Source organism: Hyalella azteca, unplaced genomic scaffold, assembly GCF_000764305.2.
Source record: "Hyalella azteca isolate HAZT.00-mixed unplaced genomic scaffold, Hazt_2.0.2 contig17794, whole genome shotgun sequence".
NCBI lineage: Eukaryota > Metazoa > Arthropoda > Malacostraca > Amphipoda > Hyalellidae > Hyalella > Hyalella azteca.
Window position 1 is genome coordinate 270513 of NW_025947564.1, and position 17365 is coordinate 287877.

Sequence of the window (17365 nt, forward strand, 5' to 3'; positions counted from 1 at the left end):
GGCCAAAAGAGCAGTAGGTACTGGATGGCAGGATTCACATGAAACTTGTGTGTTACGTAAGCTATTTGACGCCCTACACAATCTTCAACGTCTTCATGAGAAAGCAGAGTAAACAAGAGGTAAATTGTTGCACAAATGCCACCACGATAACCGACAATGATTCTCACCCTTCGGCAAAATAGATGACAAGTACATCATGTTCCCAACTGGGACCTGTTGCAATACAGACGCGTGCACGTTAATCAAGCTGGCATTCGGCGCAGATGAAGAGTGCAGGTCCCTTACCTTCTCTGGTCCGCCCAGTTCGTCGATAAGCTGGTCCAGCGTGTTAGGAGGAAGCCTACGGCCCAGGTCTGTTATCTTCGACAACAAATCCGTCCGCATTGCCATCACTTTATCCACTATCGCCTGCAACAAAAAATTGAGCCATAGTTCAATATAAACTAGGGGAAAATCTCTGCGACTGTGATGACTTGTATACGCGGAAGCTCCACCATGGGAATGATTCATTTTCTATTCATTCGAGCCTAGTTACATTTACTTTATTTTAGGGTAATTTGTTTAATATGGAACACTGCAGGTCATTTTCCCGGGGCAAGACAGGAGAAAGGGCTGTTAGCAACAGAGCGTCTCAACGCACCTGAGGCAGAGGAGGCTTCTTGATGCCGTTTTCTCGGGGCGGGCGACCGTTCTTGACTTTAGGTTTAGGTGGACGACCACGCTTCTTGGGCGCTTCCCACACATCTGAATGGGTGTACAAAAATGATTTCACATCATCCGTTTTTACTGCTTTGATACTTGGTCATGTTAAGTTATTTGTAAAGCGTATAAAAAACTGTACTGACGGTTACTGAAATATGATCACTCAGCTTATTTTTTAAAGCTGCATTTTAGATTTAAGTATTGATGTGTACTTCCAAAACAGATGACGAAGCTTGACTCGCCCGCCATTGTCTGGTTTTGAACACGCCAGAACAGAGGGCGGCAGTAATCCATGTTACGAAGCCTCTTCAACTCAAAACTAAGATGAAGCTAAAGAGCCGAGGAAACAATACAACTCTTGTAATGCACGCTTACGTTGCTGTGGTGCTAGTGTTTCCTCTCATAATCAAGTAATGGCATTCACAGAAAGGTGATGCGATGAAATCACGAGTGGAGCGAGAATATTTGTAAATCTCAATCAATTTTTATTTCATATTTGAACCTTGCAAAAGGAGTTTGAAATCACTCAGAAAGTTCATCGGCAACAAGAAGTGAGCATCAGTCGAGCCAAGGCATAAGGTCACATCACCGCTTCATTCAACACTTATGGCACGAGCATTATGAAACTAAGATTGTCTCTTGGGGTATTCAGAAATGCCTAGTATTTAGCAATAGGAAGCCCTTTAGTTATAATCAAAGGTAAAAATTTTTGCTATGCAAGACTCACACGGATAGAGGACTAGGACGAGAACAGAACTACTTGCCTACATGGAATGTGTTGGAGATAAGTCTTAACATAGTTAATAGTGTATTATGTTGAGTGTTGCATGCTCGCACCTTCATCGTCCATGTCGCTGTCTGCAGTGAAGTCTGACGACACGTTGGACGAGAAGTCGTCTTCTTCCTCCTCGACGCTCGACGACCCTGAAGCAAACCACACAATCTCGTCAGGCTACACCACAACTCAGGATGCCTTCCTAAACTTTCCTTGTAAACTATAGAAAATTATTCATTCTACTCTTCATTATACTTCATTTCCAGTTTAATAGTTATCTAAGTTTATTTACTACTATTTACTGGCATGCCTAACTAAGCCGGTTTATTGGCCTTTAGACACAAGTCGTCTGTGGACGCGAGGTTACTAGTGCGCTGCAAGCTGATCTGACTGCTGCTTGCTGTGGCCTTTAGTGGTAGCTGGTAACTACTGGTATTGCTTGCTGTGGCCTTTAGTGGTAGCTGGTAACTACTGGTATTGCTTGCTGTGGCCTCTGGTGGTAGCTGGTAACTACTGGTATTGCTTGCTGTGGCCTCTGGTGGTAGCTGGTAACTACTGGTATTGCTNCTACACGAGTATATACGAGTATGGTATACAACTACACGAGTATATACGAGTATGGTATACAACTACACGAGTATATACGAGTATGGTATACAACTACACGAGTATATACGAGTATGGTATACAACTACACGAGTATATACGAGTATGGTATACAACTACACGAGTATATACGAGTATGGTATACAACTACACGAGTATATACGAGTATGATATACAACTACACGAGTATATACGAGTATGGTATACAACTACAGAAGGCCAGGATATATGCGAGTATATGAAAACCGCGAGAACGAAACCAACTACGCGATGAGGCATGATGGCTAGAGGCATGGTCATCATGGCTGCTCTAGTGGCATTATTAAAATCAAGAGTTCAACAGGTGAGGCAAAATGATAGGAAAATTAGGTTAGACAACAACTCTTTGAATATCCACAATCTCGATTATTATCAGTCGTCATCTAATACCGATTGACTCTATAGTAAAAATTTATTAGATTATGAGTATAGTAGTACAATGGTTCAGCTATCAAGTTATAAAATCGCCAGCGAGGCGGAAGGTCTCAATAGATTAGAAACAACAGAAGCAATATGAAACGTATAGCTGAGGCACTTCTGTACTAACCTTTTAATCATAAGCTCACTACCCACAACAATCTGTCATTTTATCCCTGAATACCGGGAACTTTAGAGTCCGCCATATGTAGCTTCTCAGCAATGCAGCTATCGACTGTAATAGTTAAGTTAATCGGATAATTCAGAATATGAAACATTTCACTCAGCTGAAATAAAAATGTCGACGAGAAGAATGAGTTGCCGCTCACCTGAGACCTCGAAGTCAGAGTCGTCAGAGTCATGGCCGGCGACGGCTTCCTTGTAGCGGCGCTTGGCTCTCTGGGCCGCTTGACGCACTGTCGCAAACACAGCAATATTAGCGTTAAACAAAGCATAATTAACGCTATATAAACCATGCTATAACACAGCAATATTAGCTCTAAACACAGCATAATTAAAGCTTTATAAACCATGCTACAACACGGCACTCTTAGCGCTAAACACAGCATCATTAGCGACATGTCAACCATGCTACAACACGGCACCATTAGCGCTAAACACAGCATCATTAACGCTATATAAACCATGCTACAACACGGCACTATTAGCGTTAAGCACAGCATCATTAGCGACATGTCAACCATGCTACAACACGGCACTCTTAGCGCTAAACACAGCATAATTAACGCCATATAAACCATGCTATAACACGGCAATATTAGCGCTAAACACAGCATCATTAGCGCTATATAAACCATGCTATAACACGGCACTATTAGCGCTAAACACAGCATAATTAACGCTATATAAACAATGCTACAACACGGCAATATTAGCGCTATATAAACCAGGCTATAACACAGCAATATTAGCGCTAAACACAGCGTCACTAGCGACATGTCAACCATGCTATAACACGGCACTATTAGCGCTAAACGCAGCGTCATTAACGCTATATCAACCATGCTATAACACAATCTTAAGCAGCTGTAAATAATAACGTAAGGCCCAATAAGCACACATGATTTTCCATGGATCTTAAGCAGCTGCAAATAATAAGCTAAGGCCCTATAAGCACACCTGGTTTTCTCTTAGCTCTGCCCGGCGATGGCGAGAACTTATCGTCGTGTTGGAGGCTTGGGGGCGGCGATGCCTGGCGAGCCTTCCTACAGGACTCGTCCATAATATCCTTGAGCTCCTTGCTGTTCTCAGGCAACCCCAGCATGCGGCTCATACGCATGCGGTCAGGGCACGGGAAATGTTTCTCCACCAGACACTCCAGCACTCCTGTACACAAGAGGGTATTGTTACCATATCACAACATTAAGAACACAAATTCTAGTAGACGTAGTGGTGCTATATACGCAATTTTAAACCTGCTATATAAGCACAACACTCGACTAACAGGAAATAAGTGCAAATATCCAATAGCTTAACATTAAAGAAAAGTTATTGAAAATTGCCCCAGGGAAGGGGCATTCAGGGAAAGTTTCAGAACCAAGGCAGAACTTCACCTTTGGCGGTGGATACGAAGTCCGAGAGCTCGCCGTCGTCCTTCTCGAGCTGCTCCAGCGTGCGCGCCTCTCCCGTCGACTGCAGACCGATCACCACGCAGCGGTTAGACAGGCAAGCGTCGCGCGCCAGCCGGACCGTGTGCTCCACCTGTTGTCACATCAACGGTAATGAACAAGAGGCCAACGCTTCATCAACGCTAATGAACAAGAGGCCAACGTCACATCAACGATAATAAACAAGAGGCACACGCCACATCAACGCTAATAAACAAGAGGCCAACGTCACATCAACGATAATAGCAGTACTCACCGAACTGCTGAATGGCCCTATCAGCGGACCGCGGCAGTACTCACCGACCTGCTGAATGGCCCTATCGTGGGCCGCGGCAGTACTCACCGAACTGCTGAATGGCCCTATCTTGGGCCGCGGCAGCACTCTCCGAACTGCTGAATGGCCCTATCAGCGGATCACGGCAGGACTCACCAAACTGCTGAATGGCCCTATCAGCGGACCACGGCAGTATTCACCGACCTGCTGAATGGCCCTATCAGCGGACCGCGACAGTACTCACCGAACTGCTGAATGGCCCTATCAGCGGACCGCGGCAGTACTCACCGAACTGCTGAATGGCCCTATCAGCGGACCGCGGCAGTACTCACCAAACCTGTCTCTTATACACATCTAGATGTGTATAAGAGACAGCAAGAGGCCAACGTCACATCAACGATAATAAACAAGAGGCACACGCCACATCAACGCTAATAAACAAGAGGCCAACGTCACATCAACGCAAATGAACAAGAGGCCAACGCCACATCACCGCTAACGAACAAGAGGCCAACGTCACATCACCGCTAACGAACAAGAGGCCAACGTCACATCACCGCTAGTGAACAAGAGGCCAACGTCACATCACCGCTAATGAACAAGAGGCCAATGTCACATCAACGGTAATAAACAAGAGGCCAACGCCACATCAATGATAATAAACAAGAGGCACACGCCATATCAATAGTTCTAAATAAGTGCGCCTCACAATACTTTGGGCGCACTCAATTCTAAGCAAGTGGCAGGGTGTCCGTCGCAAGGGTGCCTCGCTCAATTCAAATATTGACAAATTATATTTCAAGTTTGTTCAGCGCCTAACTCCTCCCGTCATTTCCAAGCGGCGTGGAATCACTTAACGAAGCGCTGTACCAACGTTATCAGTCTTAAAGACGCTTTGCTACTCAATATATTTTTCTCTACATACGATAACAGATCAGGGACACAATATTTCTCATCCAACTAAATGCAACCTAAGAAAGCGTCTAATTTATGCCCGAGGATGCCACGCAACACGATAAGGCTGGAACATTACAATGAAGCTCACTAAACATAGTTTACCTTAGCACCAATACAGAGATACTTGAAGAAGCGCTGATGTGACGACCAGAACTGCCCCCACATAGTTTTCTTCATGCCCTTCTCAGCGTCCACAAGCTCCGATGCTTCCTGGAACATCTGACGCGCTTCCACCCACTGATGAAAATAAGAAAAGATGTTAGATTTTTGTACTTTATGCCAATTCCGGCTATACAGACGATCGAAAAAAACAATGGTTTATAAAGTTACGCACAACTTAAAGTTAATTCTAAACATTTGCTAGCACTAGATAGGCAAGTGCAAGCTAAACAATTATCTCCCGTGAAGATGTGTATATCATGCGACGCTAATGCATGACAATACAAAGTCATCTACACAGGCCATCAACTAATACCTCAAAGAAGATATCACAAACTAAGCATTAACAGAATTTCAGGTAACAAAGCCTCAGGTCAAATTCATGCATGACGTCACGATTTAAGAGTAGAAAAATACTGTAAATTTTTGGTCCAAAATCTGAGTTAGATTTGAACTGACCAGCTTGACGCTCTCGTCGTACATGCGCTTGAAATCTTCATCCAACATGACTTCTTCGATCCTAAAGGTAACTCCGTTGAAGCTGAGCTGACGGGCGATGTAAGAGCCGCGTAGCTTCATGTCCATGGCCACGATCTCCATAGCACCCACGCCCCTGCAGTACACATCAGGTAAGGGATAGGTCAGCAAAACTTGTATTCACGTTCAGGGAATAGTTTATCAAAGTTGCTTGTTTCATGTACATCCGTTGTTCATCTAAGAGAACTTTCATTTTTTTTGTGTATAAATTTACATGCAATGTAGTACAGAACTTGACTGCTATCAAAGCTGCCAGTGGATGCTACTAAGCTCAAATATTCGCAAAAGAACGCCAAAAAATCTGCTCCGAGCTGAGCCACCAAACCAGCCTATGTGTATGTGGAATATACACTGCAATGCACGACAAATATACTGAGCAGCTCATTGCTACTGGAATGCAGTAATAACGCTACTGAAAATGTAGCGGTGCAAGTATAACCCTATATAATACACCTCACCGTTTTTCTACAGCAGTAATAACGCTACTGAACATGTTGCAGTGCACGTATAACACTATAATGCGACTCACACTATAATTCGACTCACCGTTTTTCTACAGCAGCAATAATGCTACTGAACATGTTGCAGCGCACGTATAACACTACAATGCAACTCACCGTTTTTCTACAGCAGTAATAATGCTACTGAACATGTTGCAGCGCACGTATAACACTACAATGCAACTCACCGTTTTTCTACAGCAGTAATAACGCTACTGAACATGTCGCAGTGCACGTATAACACTACAATGCAACTCACCGTTTTTCTACAGCAGTAATACCGCTACTGAACATGTTGCAGTGTACGTATAACACTATAATGCGACTCACCGTTTTTCTACAGCAGTAATACCGCTACCTACTGAACATGTTGCAGTGCACGTATAACACTATAATGCAACTAACCGTTTTTCTACAGCAGTAATACCGCTACTGAACATGTTGCAGTGCACGTAAAACCCTATAATGCGACTCACCGTTTTTCTACAGCAGTAATACCGCTACCTACTGAACATGTTGCAGTGCACGTATAACACTATAATGCGACTCACCGTTTTTCTACAGCAGTAATAACGCTACTGAACATGTAGCAGTGCATGTATAACACTATAATGCAACTCACCGTTTTTCTACAGCAGCAATAAAATCGTTGAACTCAGGGAAGGGAGTGCCGAGCCCCCAGATGCCCAGACGCACCATGTACGCCATATTCTTGGGCTCTGACGCACCCGTGGCCGAGGCGTACACGACGCGCGCCTTGGGCAGCTTGTTCTGGAGCTCGAGTACCGTCAGGCCTGTCTTGGTGGGCTTGGCTGAGCCAGCAGGACACAGGTTCTTTGCCCGGTGACACTCGTCAAATATTATCTGCAAATACAACAGAGTCATTCAAAAACAGGTTCTTCGCACGGTGACACTCGTCAAATATTATCTGTAAATGCAACAGAGTCATTCAAGAGAGAGAGGAAGTTTGATGATCATCTAACACAACAATAGCTCTTAATTCATAGGGAGGACATTAAAAAATGATTTCTCTAGTGTCGCCGCCAGATACAGAATTCTCGAATAGATGATTGCCTCAACATTAAATGGGCATATTAAATAGCCTAACTATGGGGAAAGTTAAACCTTCAACTTGAAATACTTTAATAATAAATCTTGAAACTACATTGGACATTAGAATGACGAGCAGACATACCGCTACGTCAAGCTGATGCAAGAAGATGGTCACATCAAAGAAGAAGCCATTAGCACTTGACTCCATGCTTAAAAAATAAGAATATAAGGTGAAGAAGCTACCGTACTTAATGCTTTATTGAGTAATTTGTCATCCGTCAAATTTATCGCCGGCTTCGCCGCGCGAGTCGAAGTAGCCTCTTAACTTAATGCTTTTATAAGTAAGTTGTCACTCACGCATCTGTCGAAGTCGTCACCACACCAGTCAAATAAGCCTCTTAACCTAATGCCTTATTAAGTATAATATAAGTTGTCACTCACACATCCATCGAAGTCGTCGCCGCACCAGTTGAGCAGCTGCTTCAGGCGTGTCTTGTACTTGCCCTGCCCTGACGAGGACTCGCCGATGAGGGCGGAGTACGTTGAGAACATCACGCCTTTCTTGATGTTCCCGTTGACACTTGAATTGATTTTCGCGTACTTCATTTTGCTCAGGAAATGTACTGGGATGTTTGTGACACCAATATCCTGAAGGCAGAATGATTACAATTGGAATGAAATTTCAATAAATCGGCAGCAAATATTAATAAATAAAATTGATTGCATTCATTACCTTATAGCAACAGAAAAAAACAGCCTTACGTACCAAGACTATAATACAATAAGTTACTTACAGTGCATATCTCGTCATGCTAAGCACTACAATAGCAATAACATGATGTGCTGAACGTCCGCGCCGCTCACCTTGAGATCTCTCTCAGCGTCGTACTTGAGATCATTAGACACAGACACCCAGAGCGCCTTCTTCCTGCCTTTAAGGAAGTTTTCAAATATGATGCCAGCGATGGTCCTGCCTTTGCCAACACCAGCACCATCGCCTACCAGGAAGCCTGCTCGTGTACCATCAGGCAGCATGTGCGAGTGCTGCTGTGCTGCGTACACGATGCTCTCGAGCTGCAGCGCTGACAGCTTGCACTGGTCGATGGTGGCCGCAGGAATGTCGAGCTCGTACCATACATCAGGGGGCTCTACTGATGACATCGAGGCTGTCTCCACCACTTGGTCGGGGTGTTTACGGCCCACCTTTACTGCTCAGAACAAAACATTCTTAAGGCTGGTGACTCATTGTTTGCTCAAATAGAGCTAGCAGAAAAAAATATAACTCAGTACTCACTACAGTGAGTGGCAGAGAGCGCATTTTCTCGTCGACGACAACTTGAGGTCACGGACGGACAAACAGACAGACGGACGGACATGGCGAGCACAATAGTGCATTTTTCATAAATGAGAAAATGTGCTAAAAAGAGAAGAACATTCACATAGTGGAGCTCGTCAATAAGGTTTAGAATTAAGCAAATGAAGTTTGAATGAATGATTAATAACAATCCTTGACAATAGATGACTGTGAACAACTGATTTACTTGCACAGCTATCAACGATAGCAATAGACTCGTGATTGTTACATAAAATTACATGATACATCCCGTGATGTGTGAATAAGACACGTCATTGTAACGTAAAAGACATGATACATCCCGTGATGTGTGAATATGACACGTCATTGTAACGTAAAAGACATGATACATCACGTGATGTGTGAATATGACATGTCATTGTAACGTAAAAGACATGATACATCACGTGATGTATGAATATGACACGTCATTGTAACATAAGACATGATACATCACGTGATGTGTGAATATGACACGTCATTGTAACGTAAAAGACATGATACATCACGTGATGTGTGAATATGACACGTCATTGTAACATAAGACATGATACATCACGTGATGTGTGAATATGACACGTCATTGTAACGTAAAAGACATGATACATCACGTGATGTGTGAATATGACACGTCATTGTAACATAAAAGACATGATACATCACGTGATGTATGAATATGACACGTCATTGTAACATAAAAGACATGATACATCACGTGATGTGTGAATATGACACGTCATTGTAACATAAGACATGATACATCACGTGATGTATGAATATGACACGTCATTGTAACATAAGACACGATACACCACGTGATGTGTGAATATGACACGTCATTGTAACATAAGACATGATACACCACGTGATGTGTGAATATGACACGTCATTGTAACATAAAAGACACGATACATCACGTGATGTGTGAATTAAATACCAAAAAAGTATGAACACAACTTTCTGCAAAAAACATGCACAAATGAAGCAATTATGAATGTTAACAAGGAGTGGTGAAAATTCTAAGAATGTCTAATAATGAGCACACTCGTTTATAAAGAAACACGCAATTATGCTGCATCATACACATAGAAGTGCAGTGACATACATTATGCTGCATCATATACATAGAAGTGCAGTGTTATGACTCACACTTGGTGGGCATGTAGTCAGCATAGGTCTCAGCGACGCCCATATCTTCATCGTCATCCTCCTCTTCCTGCTGAGGCTGCGACATCATCAACGGATTCACCGCCATGCCCATCTGAGGAGAGTCAGACATTGTTATGTCACAGATCTAATTGTATAGAGGGCTCAAGTCAGACATTGTAATGTCACAGATCTAATTGTGTAGAGGGCTCATGTCAGACATTGTAATATCACAGATCTAATTGTATAGAGACCTCAATTTGTAGCTGCAGCCTCGTAGCAGACAGTCGTCACCACGAACGTGTTTTCACTTTCAATTAAAATTTATACAAGAAGTTCTGTTCAACGCTACATTATTTTCCGACGTTCTTCAGGAGCCTCTGAAGCAAGCACCACCAACAGTTGCTTATGAACCTCAATAATAAAAAGCTGAAGCTAAAACAAATTTGATGCCAAAAAAATTGACCAGACCACAAAAGAACCGAGATTTGAAGCAAAAAAAAACTTAACAGACCACACAGCGATAGGTGTGGTCTGGGCCACACACCAGACCCCCTGGACCACAATAAAAGAAAAACCGAACAAGTTTTTTTGTAACCAGAGCAGAAATATGCCCAACACACTACGGTATAGTGAAATAGTGAATAGCTAACGTCACGTCATGACTCCCATTAAATTTCGTACACGGAGCTTTTGAAACGATAATACATTTTATTATTCTCGCAAAACGCCACTCTTTGAGGGGAAATATCATTCCTTTAAAAAAGAATTAGAACATTTCAAAATACCAATAAGGAAGATTGAAATGCTCGTAATAAAAACTATTGTTAATACTCCTGGAAGAGTCACTGAAAATAATGAACGTCACTCGACGGGAGCTACAAATAATGAGCGCCACTCGCGGGGAGCTACAAATAATGAACGCCACTCGCGGGGAGCTACAAATAATGAACGCCACTCGAGGGGAGCTACAAATAATGAACGCCACTCGCGGGGAGCTACAAATAATGAACGCCACTCGAGAGGAGCTACAAATAATGAACGCCACTCGAGGGGGAGCTACAAATAATGAACGCCACTCGAGAGGAGAGGCAAGGGCGGGGCAGAGGCAAGGACGGGACAGAGGCAAGGGCGGGACAGAGGCATGGACGGGACAGAGGCAAGGGCGGGACAGAGGCAAGGGCGGGACAGAGGCAAGGGCGGGACAGAGGCAAGGAGGGGACAGAGGCAAGGGCGGGACATAGGCATGGACGGGACAGAGGCAAGAGAGGGACAGAGGCAAGGGAGGGACAGAGACAAGGGCGGGACAGAGGCAAGAGAGGGACAGAGGCATGGACGGGACAGAGGCAAGGAGGGCAACGAATGCGCGAGTGTAAACAAGGCGGCAACATGGAAATAACTCAGCCGAACAGAAACGTGACACGTTCAAACAATAAGGAATATCAAACAAATGGAAGCAAAGAAATATCAATACAGAGATAAGTGAGGAATAATGTAAGGTAAAAAAAATACAGAGATGGTAAGAATTCTTGAATAAATTGAAAGGTGCATGAGAACAAATTGAAGAATGGCCCACGGGCGACACAGGCAAATGAACAAAGTTTCATTGGATCAAAAATATATGAACAAAACAATTATTTCAAAAACAAGAATCGCTTAAGGAATTTGTACAAAATTAAGTTGCAATTATATAAGCATTAACGATTGACAAAATTTTGCAAATGATTAAAAACAGACAACCAGAACAACAAAATGTGAAGGATGGTAAGGAAGTGAGATCGTGAGATCATGAAGACAGGGAAGAAGCATTAGTGAGATCACTTTATTACGGCTGTCGCAATGAAGAAATTATTCAATTGTCTTGTAAATAAAACTGTACACCGTGTTGGATTCTACAGCTTATCACAAGCCCCCTCGTTTCTCGAGAATTTACCCACAGCACAAGAACATTAGAGCCTAAACACTACAGAATATAAAGACATTATTCTGCAGTGCGGCGAAATTCTAAATGTATAGAGACAAAGAACATTACAGTTGTCCATATTTAAGGAGGGAGTGACATGCAAAATTTGCACCAACACTGTTAGGCCCACAAGCCCAGCAGCGCACATGTGAACAAACTTATACATTATACATGAATAATATGCACTGCAGTGGTATAAATATCACTGCACATACACAACCGTAAGAGAACCGACAGAAAACTCACCCCAGGGTACATGCCGAGCAGCTTCTGCATCTGTGGAGCGCCCGTTTGCGCCATGCTCATCGCCTGCACACAATCAACTTCATTATAAATTGCAGCAACAAAAAATTCTAGAATGAAAACCTCTTTCATAAAGTTGGGTTTGAAATTATTATTAAACACAGCACCCTGAGCTCACATTAACCACTTCAAAAAATAGATCAGTCCTCACTGCAGTGAGTGACACAGCGCATTTTCTCGTCCATCCATGAAGTCACGGACAGACGAAAGGACGGACGGACGGACTGACATGAGCACAAAAGCGCCTTTTCTCCATAAATAAGAAAATGCACTAAAAAGTCATGAATTACTAACACCATAGTGAATGATTTGACAACAATTTTACTAGGAAATGCACCTTGCTTCATTGAATCTTATACTGCTTAGAGCATAACCAGATTGATGCTGCCGAAACATTAGGCTTCATCTTGAATGTGGAAATCCTACTAAGGGAAGTAAATGGCTGTCCCACGTTCCCTCTAATTGTATAATAAATGTCTGAATATTCATTCAAGTGTTTAATTCAAGTGTTTTGTTCGTTTAATCATACGCAATGCATCCAATACAGAACTCATTTGCAACAAACACCAACTCTTGCACACTCTTCTTCATACACGGCGGTATAAACTCGGCTCCCACACTATTATATTACAATATTTCTCGATGATCCCAATGCCTTTGACAACTGTCTTTAAACTTTCTTCGGACATCCTTCACGAGTGAATATTTATTAGATTAATAGAAGACCTGATAACATTAAAATATCAAGAGGGATCTCACTCCCCGCTTCCAGCTGCCTTAACACCAGCGACCACGTCTTCCCTAACTCCGCGTTCAACACTCAACAACATGGGAAATATTGCGGGCAGAAACATTACCCAGCATATATAGGCCTACATATTTGTAATGAACCGGAGCTTCATCTTACAACATTACCTTTTAATGTTGATGTAACATTCTAATTATGATTGTTGTTATTCAGATCAATTACTACAATTACCAGCACTTCAGAAGACGCTATCTTTTGCTGAACGTCACGTTGGGCATCAAGGTTACATACATAGTATTACATACATAGTATGTAACTATACATAGTATTACACACATAGTATGCAACTATACATAGTATTACACACATAGTATGCAGCTATACATAGTATTACACACATAGTATGCAACTATACATAGTATTACATACATAGTATGTAACTATACATAGTATTACACACATAGTATGCAACTATACATAGTATTACACACATAGTATGCAGCTATACATAGTATTACATACATAGCATGTAACTATACATACTATTACATACATAGTATGTAACTATCAGATGTTAAGAAAATAATAAGCGACATCACCTGCTGCAGCATGAGCTGAGCCATGACCGGGTTGCTCATGTCAAAGCCCGGTCGCGGTCCGCCGGCCGCCGCCGCCATGCCCAGCATGCCGCTCATGCTAGCCGCTGCCCCCAGACTCCCAAGACCACCTAGGCCACCAAGTCCACTTGACACGCCGGGGTTTTGGGCTCCCAATAGACTTGCCATCAGCCCGCCCATTCCTGACAAAAACAGCAAAATTAGGGTTTACTTAGAGAGTTTTCAGCCAGACACATTGATTCTTTTCAGCGTATCAGTTGCAACAAACACACACTAATGAAGAGTGAACATCGTTTTAGAAACTTAGTTTTTGAAGATGATACAGTGATCATTATATACAACAAAGTTCCAAACTGTTTGAACAACATTTCAGATGATCGGGTAGTTCATTCTCATAGAGTATTTATCTAGCATTGGTAAACCATTAGCGGGTAGAAACCAGAACATGCTAATCTCAACATCTAGCATTTACAAGTGAACTGAGTGTTTTTTTTCTCAGGTTCAAGAAGTAGGACAATTGTAGTGACGGAAATTATACATATCATTAAAGAATACCGTACGCTAAAGAAGCCTTAATATTCTCTCTTTCTTGAATGTCTACACACAATAAGGCAACAAGAGGAGAAGAATGTTGAGAATAATAATAGAGCAATGCATGATTTTACTTTACTAATTGATTTATTTGTGTTCCTAGGACTGAACTTTTTCTGAACAGAATTTTGTGTTTTGAACTGACGATGGAGCTGGACTCCGAAACGTTTTCTCTTATAAAGATATGGTGAATTTTTGTGGTATTTTCTTAGCTTTTAAATTCCTGGATAATAGAGCAAGCAGTAGATGCTCTTAGTGCAATTAGATGCTCTCAGAGCATTAGCTTTCAAGAAAGTTGCCTCTACGTAAATAATGCGTTATATTATAGTAGATTTTGCTCCATGCAGTCTACTTACTAGCAGGAAAAGATTAAAATCTTAAAAAGTGATTTAAGTTAAAATCCTAAAAAGTATATTGTAATCTTAAACAGAATAAGCAGCTGGAAGACAATCTTATTGATTCTCAAGGCAAACATTTAATTGTCATTAAAAGATTACCATCCTTATTTACCAACTGTCTTAGTAGGAAATACAAAGATTTTATAAATTTAACCCATCCTTATTTAGCAACTGGCTTAGTAGGAAATACAAAGATTTTACAAATTTAACGATACAAAAACAAGAATTGCTTCACAGAAGAATAGACACAGCCTCAAACAGAGAGCAACCAGCAGTTACAAGTTCCATAACAAACGCGTCTTCCAGCCTTCAACATGCATGAGAAGAGTAGTCCTCTGGTATTACAATAAAAACCTCTTTGCTGCAGTTGCTGCATCTGTGTCATGTAACCATCAGGCCGCTGCATGTGATTACTGTAATAACTTTTATTGAGCATAGCGGCATTCTGTTGCTGTAGCTGTTGTTGCAGTAGGTGCTGCTGCATGAGCTGCTGTTGCTGTAAACTCACTCCCCCGCTGCCGGCTCCTGCGCTGCTCAGGCCGCGTAAAGCATCCATGCTGCCTGCTCAACAAAGTGATGGTATCACTCCAAAGCTGTACCAAACATCTGACAAATTCATATGCATTAACCCTTTAAACAATGCCGACATTAGGTGCAAAGAAATAGGAATAAACAAAAATTACCTTAATTCTTAAATACCCAATTGAACAAATAATAGGTATAGGTATCTATTCCAATACCTACACTAAGCTGAACAAACTTGCCGAGTTAGAATATTGATTGTGACGTCATACAAAAATATATACGAAAATATTTGTGACATCATACTAAGTTGAGTACAATTGACTAAAATGGACTAGTGTTTTGAAACACGTAAGTGGGCTGCTAACTACCGATCACTTATAAATGCCAAAAAACATATATACAATTCCAAAATTACAAATAAATTGAGATGGTTTAGCCACTTTCATCCATTCTCTTATGCATAGTACCTACGGTACTTAGAAAATTTTCAAAGCTGGCATAACTTGTGATAAATTCTTTGACCCAGAATACCTGAATAAATAGCTAATTCAAACATGACTTTTAGAAGTGACTTGTCATTAAACATAACTACATTAACTCACCCAACATACTCATTTTGTGCAGCATAACATGACTTATATAAGTGACTTGACATTAAACAAAACTATGTTAACTCACCCAACATACTCATTTTGTGCAGCACAACATGACTTATATAAGTGACTTGTCATTAAACGTATCTATGTTAACTCACCCAACATACTCATTTTGTGCAGCACAACATGACTTATATAAGTGACTTGTCATTAAACGTATCTATGTTAACTCACCCAACATACTCATTTTGTGCAGCACAACATGACTTATATAAGTGACTTGTCATTAAACGTAACTACATTAACTCACCCAACATACTCATTTTGTGCAGAGCAGAAGATGATGAGGAGGAGGAAGAGCTGGGGTAGTGGGGGGCGCTGCTGTGCAGCAGGGGGTGTAGTCCCCCAGAGCTGCTGGCGCTGCTGCCCCCACTCATGGAGGAGGACGTCATGCTGCTCCTGCCCGTCACCCTGCCATCCTTCTTGATGCTTGTTGAGGGGGTCACTGTAATGTTACAGTCACTGTAATGTATGAGCTGTTACAGTCACTGTAATGTATGAGCTGTTACAGTCACTGTAATGTATAATGAGCTGTTACAGTCACTGTAATGTATGAGCTGTTACAGTCACTGTAATGTTGCTTGGAGTGACTGTAATGAGCAGTGCATGCAGTGACTGTAATGAGTGAGCAGTCGAGTTACTGCAATAATTGTGCAGTGGATGGCACAATCCATAGCATATACCTAGGAATTTAAATGCTAAAAATCATATTTGAGGGACATCCAAAGCTCAAATAAGATGGTATAAAAAGAATATACTCAAGTACTATATATATATATATGCATATAACTGAAATGTAGAACCAAGAGATTTAAACAAGGAATGTACTTCAACCAATAATATGACCAAAACAACATAAGGAATGTTCAACATTTGGAGGTAGATTGTTTACCATTGACTGAAGAAATGTTTACCAAAGTTCAAAATCATCAATTGCTGCTGAGGAAGGTTTCTCCAAAAGAGAAAACACAATTCACTGCTAAATGATACTGAAATGCAGCAGTATGAAAGTATAACAGTTTTCAAAGTGCTAATATTATTACCTAGTAATATAAGGTCTAAATGGAATTAAATGACTAAAAAGTTCACCTGGCACTTCCATCAAGTCATCTTGATTGTCATCATCTTCACTAGCAGCATCTCTCAAGACTGTTTGGCGGCTGGCCTGTAAACAATTATATACCAATTATGAGATAAGTGCATATAGAAACCAAGTTTTTTTAATAAACTTGTATAATTTGCTCAATTGTACTAGCAATTTGACTAATCATACACCTATACAATGAATGGAAATAAAAAATGTTGCAAATTTTCAAAAAGACTGTAAATTTACTAGATCATCAGTAAGTTTATTTTTGCTAGTGTCTGATGATGTGTTATACTGTAGAGAGCTCACTTATGTTAGAAATATTAGGCC

The 17365-nt window shown here is 41.5% G+C and overlaps 1 protein-coding gene across 4 annotated transcripts in view; it reads right to left on the minus strand.

Moving 5' to 3' along the window:
- Window positions 1-17365, minus strand: part of LOC108674192 (protein strawberry notch homolog 1) — a 34251-nt gene that overhangs the window by 10977 nt on the left and 5909 nt on the right. For 2 of the 4 annotated variants that reach the window (XM_018162107.2, XM_018162109.1), the window contains 17 exons: window positions 17038-17113; window positions 16199-16393; window positions 15122-15328; window positions 13761-13960; window positions 12357-12419; window positions 10151-10262; window positions 8512-8855; window positions 8089-8295; window positions 7217-7458; window positions 6017-6170; window positions 5501-5635; window positions 4114-4261; window positions 3680-3886; window positions 2869-2955; window positions 1540-1626; window positions 641-744; window positions 286-408 (listed from right to left, as the gene is read on the minus strand). In XM_018162107.2, the coding sequence (XP_018017596.1) occupies window positions 286-408; window positions 641-744; window positions 1540-1626; window positions 2869-2955; window positions 3680-3886; window positions 4114-4261; window positions 5501-5635; window positions 6017-6170; window positions 7217-7458; window positions 8089-8295; window positions 8512-8855; window positions 10151-10262; window positions 12357-12419; window positions 13761-13960; window positions 15122-15328; window positions 16199-16393; window positions 17038-17113 (2691 nt within the window). Of the gene's footprint in view, window positions 1-285; window positions 409-640; window positions 745-1539; window positions 1627-2868; window positions 2956-3679; window positions 3887-4113; window positions 4262-5500; window positions 5636-6016; window positions 6171-7216; window positions 7459-8088; window positions 8296-8511; window positions 8856-10150; window positions 10263-12356; window positions 12420-13760; window positions 13961-15121; window positions 15329-15894; window positions 15912-16198; window positions 16394-17037; window positions 17114-17365 lie in introns of those variants that run through there. The other 2 variants (XM_018162108.2, XM_018162110.2) reach the window with 2 other exon arrangements.